This window comes from Struthio camelus, chromosome 20 (genome assembly GCF_040807025.1).
Source record: "Struthio camelus isolate bStrCam1 chromosome 20, bStrCam1.hap1, whole genome shotgun sequence".
Lineage (NCBI taxonomy): Eukaryota > Metazoa > Chordata > Aves > Struthioniformes > Struthionidae > Struthio > Struthio camelus.
The window spans coordinates 7,895,619-7,908,279 of NC_090961.1; the positions used below are offsets into that span (position 1 = coordinate 7,895,619).

At 45.8% G+C, this 12,661-nt stretch overlaps 1 protein-coding gene across 3 annotated transcripts in view; it reads right to left on the bottom strand.

The window, feature by feature from the left end:
- COL27A1 (collagen type XXVII alpha 1 chain) overlaps positions 1 to 12,661 on the bottom strand; it is a 167,247-nt gene that overhangs the window by 72,020 nt on the left and 82,566 nt on the right. For 2 of the 3 annotated variants that reach the window (XM_009666966.2, XM_009666965.2), the window contains exons 17-24: positions 9,725 to 9,778; positions 8,919 to 8,972; positions 8,715 to 8,768; positions 6,640 to 6,693; positions 6,281 to 6,334; positions 4,358 to 4,402; positions 2,888 to 2,941; positions 1,309 to 1,353 (exon numbers count right to left, since the gene is read on the bottom strand). In XM_009666966.2, coding sequence (XP_009665261.2) covers positions 1,309 to 1,353; positions 2,888 to 2,941; positions 4,358 to 4,402; positions 6,281 to 6,334; positions 6,640 to 6,693; positions 8,715 to 8,768; positions 8,919 to 8,972; positions 9,725 to 9,778 — 414 coding nt within the window. Of the gene's footprint in view, positions 1 to 1,308; positions 1,354 to 1,725; positions 1,876 to 2,887; positions 2,942 to 4,357; positions 4,403 to 6,280; positions 6,335 to 6,639; positions 6,694 to 8,714; positions 8,769 to 8,918; positions 8,973 to 9,724; positions 9,779 to 12,661 lie in introns of all 3 variants that reach the window. The other variant, XM_009666964.2, reaches the window with a different exon arrangement.

Genomic DNA, 12,661 nt, shown 5'->3' on the forward strand with positions numbered 1-12,661 from the left:
GCGCTGTTCAGAGCGAGGTGCTCCCTGCCAGCAGAATTTCTCATCTCGTCGGGCCCTGCCTGGGAGAGCAGCTCTGCTGTGCATGCTCTGCAGAAGGGGACCTGAGGCACAGAGCACTGGAAGGTGCTGCCCCAGGGCATGCAGAAGGTGACAGAGCTGCAAAGAGAACTCAGGCCCTGACCTCAGATGTCTGCAGCAACTTTGCATCTTCAGTTGTTGCTCTTCCTGGAGTAAATTATTAACTGTAATTAGGAAATGGCTCTAATTCCCCAAGAGAAATGACCATCTTTGATTCACATTAAGGCCCATCAGGTTGCTGGTACTGAAAATGATCCATCCTGGCTTCTTGGACACATTTGGTCAGAAACCTGTGAGACACGGCATGCCCCGGGGGCTGGATACAAGGGAATGAAGATCCAGAGGGGCTGGCAAGCTGACCAAACCTAACCAAACTTGTTGACCATCAGGCAGGGACAGCGCTGGGAAGCATAGCTGTGCTGAGAAGCAACACCCCCTTGCCAGAAGCAGCTGCTGCATCCAGCTTGGTGTGGTCATACAGGAACGCAGAGAACGTGTCAGAGGCTCCGTGGCTGCAATTTCAGGGTTGGTGGTGGATGAGGTGGTTTGTTTCAATCACAGAGACATGAAGCAATTGTTTCTTTTTCCCTGTGTCTGTGGTTCCCCCGAAGCCTTCAAGGCAAGGCACATCCTCTGCTCCCCAGGCAGAATATTCTCTCTTGCAGTACAACAAAACGTGGCTCAGTGTCTCCCTCCCCCAGGGCCTGGTTCTTTTGGCTGCTGTCTCCTCTGTTCCCACAAAATCCAGTGGGGGCCAAAAGGCGTTTAACACCTCAAAGCAGAGAGCCCTGCCCTCAAAACCTAGGTGGACAAAGCCTGGAAATTGCCCTTTAAGAATAAGAGGAAAACAAAAAAATCCATAATCTCTTTCACTACAATGACTTTGCCTCCTTGACAATTTAACCACTTGATAAAGCACACCAGGTTGTAAGTGTTATAATACTGCCAATACTGACAGCACATCAGTCAGCTGTGACTTTATCAGAACACTCTGCCTATGAGAAAACCTCCAGTTTCAAATAGACGTCAAGGCCACTGCCAGTGCTACTCACTGGGAGCTTCAGTGGAACTCAGGGAAACGTTTCCTACATCAGAGCTGGAACGCCGGGACGCTGACAGGTCTGAAGTGGCCAAAAACACCCCGTCACTGTCCTCGGCCTGCACCCTGGGCTCCCAGGGGAAGGCATACACACAAGATCATCAAACAGAGAAAGAAAACAAGGAGTTTACCTGTTCGCCAACTTTCCCCGGTCGGCCACGGTTTCCTGGCTCACCCTGCATGACAAGGAGAGAGATGGTACCCTGGTTACCCACTGCTCCCAGTCAGACCTTCAGTACAGCAGGACGGCGTTCATGACATGAACAGTTTTGTGGTTTATCCAGGCGCAGGTAAGCTGCACTCGGGAGGTGCATCAGCAAGACTTTTCAGGTTAAAGCCCCCCCGGATCTTTGCAGACCCATTACTTGGGCTGCCTTCATGTGAATTGTGGAAGAACAGCAAGAAACAACCTCTTACAAAACCCAGTGTGACTAGAAAAATAATTCAAAGCAAGAACCATAGCTGACACAGACATGGAGCAAACACTCACTGTTCTGGAGTGAAATGCCCTGAAAAGCAACAGGTCCTGCTGTGGTGAAATAACCTACACAAAGCCAAACTCGGATATTGAAATATAAGCTGCGTGATTTCCGGTGGCACAGCCTAGTCCTGGTTGGTTTATTCCCCCATCTAGTAAGGCATGAGTTCTCATCAGGGATGTTCCTGGAGCTGGGGTTTCTGCCCTGTAATATTTCTATCTGAAAGAACGAGCAAAACAGACACAGAAGACAGAAACAAATCATCAGCAGGAAGAGAATAGGAAAGGATTATGATTAACCAAAGGATCTGAGGAGCATCTAGAGGAAACAAGAGTGTGGAAACCATGGGGTGGTGTAGCTACTGAATGACAAAGCAGAAGGGCTCCAGCGGATTCACCTGCAGTGCAAGGATCACAGGCATAAAGGGCAACCCAAGTTACCAGGCAATGCTGCACTCTGATTCTGCTCTTGCAAAATCTCAAGCATATGCACTTTACTGCTCACATGCAGCATCCACATGAAAACCACAGGAACAACCCACATAAGCTAAATCACAGTGCAGGATCAGAGAAATTCAGAGATGAGAAAAATGAGGGGGGAGAGAAAAGCGGGACGAGGAGAATTTCAAAGCTACTAGGGATAAGGGCAATCTGTGGCAGTACTTGAAGGCTGGTGGAGTACCCCAGTATCTGGAAGCCAGAGTCACTGCTAATCAGTATTGTCTCTGGGTGACAGCAGCTGTATTTTCTCAGTAGGCACATACTCCAGATGTGCTGCCAGACCACATTTTTGTTATTTACTGTTTGAAGAGCTTGTTTTTGTTGTTTTTTCTCTTTCCTTTTGAGTGTGGGTTTATGGATTGGGCTGCCCTGGGATGGCTCCTGCTGCTAATTAGGCAGCAAAGATAGGAATGATGTGCATTGTTTTAGAACAAAACCGTGGAGAAGCAATGGAAAAAAAGATGAGATGATGGGGGGGTGGTTAATATCAAAGGAGGCAACACACTTGTTTATAATAAAGCACATGGCTTAAAAGAATTGCCCTGTCATTCTTTTTGCTGAAGAAACCAAGCAGGGGCCAAGACCTCAGAATTCAGAGAAATCCTCAGTAGCCCCTGTTCTGTCGAACACCGTAGGCTCAGAGTATGTTAAAGCTGAGAAAAGAGGCTTCCCTTTCCCTCTTCTGCCTTCCACCAACTACTTCTCTCATCATGAACAAACCCTTTCCTCACCTTTGGACCATCAGGACCAGGTCTTCCTGGAAACCCTTTCCGGCCAGGTCGACCCTGAAATACACAGAACAATAATTATAAGAATTAAGTAATAACTGTTGCAGCTGCCCTTGTTCACGGCAGTGTGTCTGTAAATCCATATAACAAGGTGCTGCTTTCAAGCAACACTCCCAGTGAATCCAGGGCACTAAAGGTGGAGCAATCCTCACCGATGCCGAGGCAATCCAAGAGGAAAGCACTGTTTCTCAAGTAGCACTCAGTTTGATCCATGGGGAACGTGTCTAGACAGCTACTGCAAGGATAAGCCCATTTCTGCCCTTCCAACGAGATTCCATTACTTAAGTATTGCATCAGTAACATTATGCACAGACTATAATCAACCAAGTCAAGGGCTTTGTCGCTGCCCTCTAGATAATTATATGCTGCATTCAGCCCAATTTCTTCTACTTACAGTAGCTTTCTTGTAGCTATGCCAGTAAGGACACCAGCAACCTGAGTATCTGAAGTTGATGCTTTGCTAGTGAGGGCTGAGACTGAGCCATGTGAGCTCTTTATGGGCTCCATCCCTGGCATCCAGAGAGGACTGGGGAAGAGGAGTGTCCCTGCAGTAGGAGGAAGCCAGGCTGACATTCACACCTACTGCTGAGCAAAGCAAGAGGAAACCTGCAGACCAAAAAGTCCATATTCCCTCTGGTTGGAAGGATATTTCCGGTGTTGGTCCAGGCACTGAAGTAACTGGACTTGTCATGCTTCTCCAGAAAGCAATAAAAGCACCCACTGAAACATAGCGAGGCAATGCAAGATAAAATATATCCTTCCTGATCCATTTAGAAGCTCTTGTCACAATTACCAAATTGCAAGATATTTTACTATCTTACAATGGTAATTATGTACATAACCACCATAAAACCCCGAGCTGGCAAGCTCGTAGATGCAGTAACATTCCTTTTGCTTCTCCTCACCGTGTTTCTGTGATACGTCACTATGTTCTAAGCGATGCAGAGACAGAAAGGACTCTGATTCACAGTCCTGTCTTTTTTCTTGCTTTTCCTCCCTTCAAATCGGTATTTTCCTGTTCTCACTGAAAAGACACTATAAATCAACGAACTAAATATTGGGGCTAGTTACAGAGACGGTTTCCAGCCAAAGTGCCTTATCTTGAGTATGAACTATTCAAAAGTTATACGGTTCTTCGGGGTCTGAGACTTTTAATCAAGGTCTTCTACCTGCTCAACATTAGCACGTTATAAAACCACAGTCCCGCTCAACACCCTGGTGAAGACTCTTCCTTGACTCTCAGCTATCCTTTATCAAGCAGTTGGACCGAGCCCTGGACAAAACAATACATCTTAGCAGGGGAGATCTCTTTCCAAACCAGAAGGTTTGAGGCTTTATGTTATTTTAATTCTTTTGCAAGGTCAGTGGAGTTGCCAGTAATAGATCAAACCACTTAAAATGAGTGAAACCTACCTCTGGACCAGGGACTCCTGGTGGTCCTAAGGGTCCTTCATCTCCCTGAGGTGAAAAGAAATTAAAATAAAGGGCAAAATAGTGACAAAGTTCAGACTCACAACACAGCAAAAATGGAAGGTCTGCGGTCTGGCCAGCAGGTGAACACACGCTGTGCGCTCAGCTGTCACATCTTAATAACTGAGTCCTTCCAAATTGTAGGGCAGGCTCAGCAAAATGCTCCTTTGGGTACTCCCTGAGGCTCCTCATCTTCCTTCTTCACCTCAGGAATAAACCCCAAAGCTGAGTCCTGCCAGTATAGGCCACATGAAATTCTACTGAAGCCAACACCAGTTGGGTGGGCTTATCAAGGGCTGGGTTTGGCCCAGGGATGCACTTGACATGCTCATGGGATTCTGCTTTGTTTGATTTGACAGAGGATGCAAACGCTGCAGAGCTCTGTGTGCCTTTTTTTATTTTTAACCCCCACAAAAAGGGTGTTGTAAAATTCCCATGGAACATTTGGCAACTGTATCAAGTTTTCCTTTTGCTTTCAAATGGAACCAGGCATGCTGCAGGACGGAGATATCCCAAAATCTCACACAGCAGTTGGACTGGGTCCTCTCCCTTGGCTATACAGCAATTTTTAATATGATAGGATCAGACCTACAGTTTCCAGGAGATCTTCAGTTAAGCTACCCCCAAATCATCTCAAATGTCTAAAACCTACCACCAAGAGAGAAATTAAGTACCCTTGGCAGCCACAGTTCTAGCTGCTCTGGGTTAGGTGGTCAGTGGTGGCAATGAAATGCCATGAGCTAGTGGGCTGAAGACAGTACTGGAAGTCAATGTGTTCAAAATATAGCAATGTTTTGAACAGGAACCCACTATATGGGCTCAGATAAACCACCCAAAACATGTCCACGTTCTTCAAGAAGGTGTAATTCACAGCCTTGACTCAGCCACTCCGGTTAACAGCAGCAGTGAAGGTATAGCAGTATAGTCCATTCAACTCTTACTGCTAAACTAGCCAACTAGAGTAAGTTAAAGGCAGCTTGGTCATGCGGGCCTGTAAATGGAATGCAAGGCTTTGACTCCCTCTTTGTAAAATGCCTAGAATATTTTTTCCCTAATTTCAGTGCAAATAAATGAGCTAATCTGCATTAATCCTATTTAGAGAGCAAACAAAAGAATTCACAGAAAACATTAAGGATTACTATTGCTATTAGACAGTGCTCTTGTCCATGTGTGCACTCAATATTATTTGCACAGCACCTTATGACTCTTGAGAAACAACTTACACTGGCCTAAATGAGAAGAAACTTCACTGAAGTCACTAGATTTACAACAAGATAAAGACGAAGGTGCTCAGGCCTTCTCTGCTGCTGCTATAAAGTATTCACAGCTCCAGGACAATTAATTCAATGACAGCTGTTGCTTTGTAGAGACCGTGAGTGGAATGAAACTTCAAGTTTTGGTATGCATCTAAAGGTGAAAACTGTAAACACTGAGATGCTGGGCAAACAAATCTTTGCAGAACAGCAATTTCCATTTATGCACTTCTTTTACAAAAAGGATATTGCTCTGTGTGAGACATCACAGTTTGAAGGTCTCACAGTTGAAAGAAGAAACATTTTAAAGGAGCAGAAAGCAAAAGCCAGGTCAGGGCACGTCTGTGCAAAGGGATGTGCAGGGAAAGGGGTATTACCATGCATTCAGGGTGTGTGTGGGTGCGGGGGAAGAGGCTTTAAAAGAAAAGTCAGTGCAGGGTTTTGGGTCAACAGTTACTGGAAGCAGATATCATGGGACTGCAACTTAGTGGAAGCTCCTCTTCTGCAGGCACCATTTCAGTAGGGATTAATCTTCAAAATCCATCATTATCCATTATCCATAATTATTCTAGTTAGATCTGCTTTTGGTCCTAAGAGCCCTGAGGACACTCACCTCTTGTCCAGGCAGTCCTCTCGGCCCAGGTAAACCTCGTGCTCCCGGCTTCCCCTGAGAAAGAGCCAGAGGAAAAGATACTCAGAAAATAGAAACATAAGCTCAGAAGGGCCATTAAAATGAGAAAGTCTCTTTCACAGCCATGGAACACCATCCAATGTCAATTTTGTTAGAGAAAAAAATTGAAAAAAAGAAAATCCCACTCTTGGAGGGACCTCAAGCCAAACAGACCAAGCTGAAATGCTGGCCAGGACAATCCTCAGGAATCTCCAGGGCTTTTTCTCTCTCCCCTTCCCACTGCTTTGTTTTCCCTGGCTGGTTCCCATCCCATACAGAGTTTCAGTTTTTGCTCTACTCACCTTTAGGCCTTCAGGGCCATTTTCTCCTGGTGGGCCAATGTCTCCTGGAAAGCCCTAAAAAAAAAAAATTGAGAGAGAGAGAGAGAGGGAGAGAGAAATGGTTGGAGTGCACAGGACTTCGACTTTTTCAGCCAGCTTCAGAGGACATGAGAGGGCTTTAAATAAAGGCTAAGTGCTGAGACATTTGTCCTGTGCTGGCAGCGTCTGTGTGTGGGCCACTGCGAAGCATCGAGAGGGAACTGAACAACACAACGGGAACAGCGCTATCGGTTTGATCTGAGAGCAGCCTTTCCCAGCAGTTCCCGTCAGGTCCATCTTCTGAGCAGATTTATTGTTGTGGGGGCCTTTCCTGTCATCACACAAAATGGCAATTCAGGTTTTAATTAATCCTTGTGAGTCAGTGCATAAACTCACTGCTCTGAGGAATGAACTGCACGCCTTGGCGACAAAGGGAAGCCGGTGAGGAATTAGGCAAGGTGCTGACATGCTCATCAGCTGCCATCTTCAACCAGGCAGTGACTCCTTTCCACCCACCACCCATTCACAGAGGAAAAAAAGGAATCTGTGAATGTTTCCAACAGCTACAAAGAGCAAAGACTGCTAAGTGACAGCGCTCGACAGAGAGCCCTTCCAGACCTAGCAAAATACCAGAACACTGATGAAGGGAAAACAGACCATCAGCCAGTGCTCAAAGTGGCTCTCCAGCACCTTACATACATTGTTTGGTCACTTATGAGGGAGGAAAAGTGCAATATCCTGGGGGAAGCTGATCCTGGGTTGAAGGTGTCATTGTAACAGATTTTTTGGTAAGGGCAGTAAGGGTCATTTTCTACTTGAAAGGGTATTTTTGCGGGGGGAGAATGCTCCAGGGTCTCTATGACAGATAGCGGAAGGAGAAACCAGGAATACCTCATGCCCAGAATGTTCCTCCCCACCTCACTGCCTCTCATATACTACTATACCCTAGGAGAGGAGTGAAGCCCTAGGCCAAAAAGAGGAGGGTAGGTGGGAAACGAACTGCAAGGTTCAGGATGTGAAAGCTCAGCCCTGGGAAAGGAGCTGAAAACCCCAAAGGGCCAGAGAACAACACGGCGAGTAGCGAGACCTGTGTCCGCAGAGACTGTCCAGTGGCTGGGAGACAGTCTGGGGCTCTACGCCAATTCTTCACTGGTTTTTCTCACATCTTTAGGCAGCTTCCTTTACTTTTTTAGGCTTTAGATCTCCCCTCTGCAAAATGATAGGATATTCTGCTTTGCAGTGAGTTATTGCCAAGATGTTAAAATAAAAGATGGAGAGCGGTAATTGGTTGGGACATGCTGCTTGCTGGGGTAGAAACAATCTTTGGGGACTGATCTTTCTAAGCAAGAACAGAACAAGCTATTATATATGGGACTTGCACATAGCAGACTGGGAAGAAAAGTGCTTGGAACAGCAGCTGGAGATCAGGACTTCAGAGTGCGGGGTGGTCAGAGGGTATAAGATGGAAAGTTTGCCCCATCTCCCAGTTTGAACAGAAGTGGGCCTTGATTAAATAAGAGAAAATCCCACAACACAGCAAAGCTCATTTCTGCCTGGGCATTCCTGGAGCCCTTGTGTGCTGTTGTCCAAAAGCAGGCTCTGACCCCAGAGCACACCACTTTTGGGTCAGTAAGTATATCAGGGAGCTCAGAGATGGCTTGCTCAGGTGTCATGGTCAGTGGCAGTGGTGCCAGCCGCCCTCTCCCTCTGCCAGGCTGGGTGCCCATGCAGGAGGCAGCCTTTGGCTCTTGCTGTTCCCTAAGAATTAGTGCTTGCTATAGGCATACATCTTCTCACTGAAGCCCTCAGTATACAGTCTGAGTACTAAAAAACAACAGGGAAAGGAAATGGGCATCTCTAAGGGCCTCTAAAACATCACATGGGTGTTCAACAAAAAGCTGATTCTCAGCAGGGCAGCAAACTGCAGACATTGAGTAACTGCTGCAGAGGTAAAACAGGAGGGGAGAGGGGATATATCATGTGGGTTTGCAAAAGAAAGGATGCTGCAGAAGTTACCAAAGAAAGGTAAGATTTAAGAAGGAGGTGGTGGGACATACCTCAGGGCCTGGTGGTCCTGGAAACCCGACTGGACCCTTGTCACCAACTTTTCCCTGCAGAAATCAGAAAGCATGGAGAAAAGTGAGCTGGCTTCTCGCTATCGGCTTTTCTGTTTAGAATAGCACACCCCTGCTGAGCTGTCTTTCCAGCTGGGCACTGAACCTTTAGGGAGATTAAGCAGCAAAGGATGTTTGGTTACTTACCAGGGGGCCTGGTTTCCCTCGTGCCCCAGGGACCCCAGGTAAACCCTGGCTGCCCTGAGAAAGAGAGAGACAATTTTTCAGAAAACACAACGAAGCATCAAAAAACACCAATTCCCCAGGCTCCAGCCCCAGTTTCTGCAGGAGAGAGGAGCAGTTTCTGAGGACTGAGCTCAGCCCCTGTGAGGAGCCGGGACAATTGCATTAGTGCCGGTGAGCTGTTTGTGCTAAAGTCGGAGCTGCATTTAGCCCCAAGGAACACATGAACTGTTGCAGTTAGCTGTGGCTCGGGGCCATCCAGGCCCCGGCGTAGTGCTAAGTACAGCATTAGTCAGCTGAAGTCGGTATCGTATTGTAGTCACAGGGGACCAGTCTGCTTAGAAGTTATGTCCCGTGTTAAGTGCTTTACTCGGTACGGATCTAAGTTGCTGCCCTGAGCAGACAAATTCACTGAGTCTGCTGGACCACACACGTTCCTACCACCCCCGTCCCATTCCAACCCTTTCCCTTCTGCACGAAGATATGGCCCTTCTTATGGAAAGCCCCAGATTTTCCCTGGTAGAACTGTGTTTATTAAGAATCACAACAAAATCAATATATTGACGTGAATTTTAGGAAGGCCCTGAATACCCTAAACGAGAACTACATGAACAGAAGGAGCCTGGCTGCAGCATGCAGGTAGTTCCAGCTCTTTATGGGCAGGAGGAAAGCCGTTCATTATGGCTAACGGCTCAAAGATGAGCTGAGAAAGCTGGCAGCAATACTACCTACCGAGGGGAAAAAATGATGGAGGAAAGAAAAACAATTACCTTGTCTCCTTGGAAGCCGATATCTCCTGGAACACCTGCTCCTCCCTGCTCACCCTGGATACACATCACCAAACAGAGTTAAAACAGCAATGGCCAAACTGCCCAGGTAGATGCTAGATGGTGCATTGCACAGCAAAAATCTTATCACTAGCTCCTTTTAAACCAGAACTGGTGGCAAGCTGAAGGTCATATTGACTGCAACGGTAATCCTGAACAAAGCACGTATTCTCCACCACTGATTCTAAACTGAGAAATGAAACTGCAGGGAGGGCAAAATACGAATTCCCAAGCTTCGTGCTTATATGGAAGCCACGAGAAGGGAGGCCACCTTCTTGTGGCTAACTAACTGCAGCCATGAAGGTGGCAGAGTGTTAAAATACAGTTGAACAAAAGAGCTAGCTTGGTCTTTGATGAATGGACCTTTTCTCTGTGAAGCTCCATAGGATAGAAAATGATACCCAGGGCTCCTGCGAGCATATCCTAATGCTGGAATCAAAGACCAATCCCCTTCCATGAGAAAAAAAGCGTAACCTATAGCAGTGCTTCAGTCCCAGCCCACTGCCAGGATCTAGGATGTGATTCCCAGGGCAGGGTAGGCTGCCGTTCATTGGGACAGGGGACCCATCTTTGAACTGACTGTGATTGACCTCTTTTCCTAACTGAGCACTCTTTCCCCCTTTTTGGACCGTTCTAACAGATTCTGACTTCCTGGGTAGAAATAAGTTTCCCCAAAGGATTTTTAGGAAATGTAGGTTATCTGGCATTGCCCAATAGCCCTGCTTGGAGCAGGGTGTTGGACCAGACGACCTCCTGAGGTCCCTTCCAACCTCAGTTATTCAGTGATTTACTTTAACAAAGGGTGAGTTCAAGGATGGGGCAGAGAAAAGAAAATCTCTCTACTTGGGAAGTCAGAGGAGGAACGACTATAAAAACTTGGTACGCTGACAAGACCCAACAGAAATAACTATTAGAGGAACTCTGTCCCATGCACAGCGAGTGCATCTCGACTTGGCTTGCCTGTAAGGGAACAAGCTATACAAATGCAAGGAACTATATGTCTAAACATACTCCACATGGAAGACATATGGACTCCTGCTACAGAGCCAAAGTCTACAAAGACATGAGAGAGGAAGTCTACTTCTACTCATGCAAAAACGACCAACTTGTTATCAGAGTTTAAATTATTACAGCTACTGCAGTAACATGCAGGGGATAATCAAATTGTGAACGCCTAAGTCTTGAGTTGGAAAAGACTTTTTGGACACAGCTTTTCCAGAAGAAAAATAATTAAGAGCTAGGCAGATTCAATGCTGGAAACATTTCATGGGTTCATGCTATATTTGCTTAAGTGTTTTGGTAAACGTTCCCAGAACATTTCACTGAACCATCTTCAAAACAAGATTTTTTTTAAATAGCAAAAATGAAATGTTGCTCTCAGAAAAAAAGTTAAATGAATTTTATTCAATTTTTTTTTAAATCTAAAGTATTTTAATTTGAGTCAAACAACCAACACTTTGCTTCCTCTTAACAACTTCCCTCCCCCCCCCCCCCCACCTTTTCTTGGCAATGTAAGCAAATGGAAAAAATCGGCTATTTACACAGCTTCAATTCGGATGAACCCCAAGTATTAGATACAATAGAGATGGCAAAAACTACTGTTTGACCCAGCTCATTCTCCAGCCATTGCTGGATTGTTTTCATCTCTAACTTTTTTCACTTCTTTTATCTAGTCCAGGCTTAAAACACTTAAATCAGCAAGCGGCTCGGCTCTGATTCTGACTCCTGCCAGAAACCAGCAACAACATATCTTTGCTTGAGGGCAAGAGGTTTGTTGTGAACACTCCTGGTCTTTATCATCTATACTGAGGTTCAAAAAAAAAAAAAAAAGATTTTTCTTTTAGCAGTTTTCTACCTGGACAATATAAGCGGCCACTGAAACAGTGCTTTAGAAGAAATACTTGGATGTTAAGAATGTCTACTATAAAAAAGAACTTTCCTGAGCATAGCAAAAGGCAAGAGCAAAACTTTACCACTGGCCTTTAAGCAAAACAGGACAGAGACTGTGCGGCAGAGAAACCAGTTTTCAAACAACTCTGAGAAATGGGCATTGGAAAGGGTAAGAAGGAAGCAGAAAAGACAAAACACAGCTCTTATCTGTAGCTGGGCTCCGTGCAAGACGTTCACATGCTATTGCAATAACACAGAAAAATATCAAGGCATGAATGATCCATCTGCAATGGCCAACTTTAACTATTAATATCTGAAACCAAAGCTGAGGACTACAGTATCCACTTTTAACTGCCTGGAGCACACTAAATCTGACACTGTGACTCAGGCTGTCTGTCCCTAGTGTGAGGAACACGGTAAGGAAGAAAGAGGTGAGGAGAGTTTATTATTAATAAAGAAGTGACGCTGACATGAGGAAAAAGGGCTGGAAGGATCCTGCTCACGGAGAGGGGAGGAACATACAATTCGTAACTCCAAACCTGACCTGCACATGGGATATTGCATACGTGTCATGTTTTACCGATAAAAAGAAACAGCAGCTTCAGAGATGCTGAGGCTGCTCTTAACACAACACTGCACAGAAAGGGCGCTAGGAGGGAAGCAAAAGATCTGCAAGTGTGATGCGAGTTCAGTGTGTGGGGGACCCAGGGCAGGTCTCCACGCAGAAGTCGCATTTTGCTCTCAATTGGACAACTCTCCCCAAGATTTTCTGCTTAGCATCCTAAGAGGAGCTAATGCTGCAAATCTGCTCAAGGTATTTTAATGAGCTGGTCCTTCACAAGTTACAGATTCTGATTGACAGAACTCCTTTCTACGAATGAGTAGCTAGGATTTCGACCTCCTTCACCTTTCCTCTGTACTCATCACATCATGTGGTCTTCTCAAGATCCCTGTTTATTTCAGCCAGGGTTATACGGTGATTCAACATCT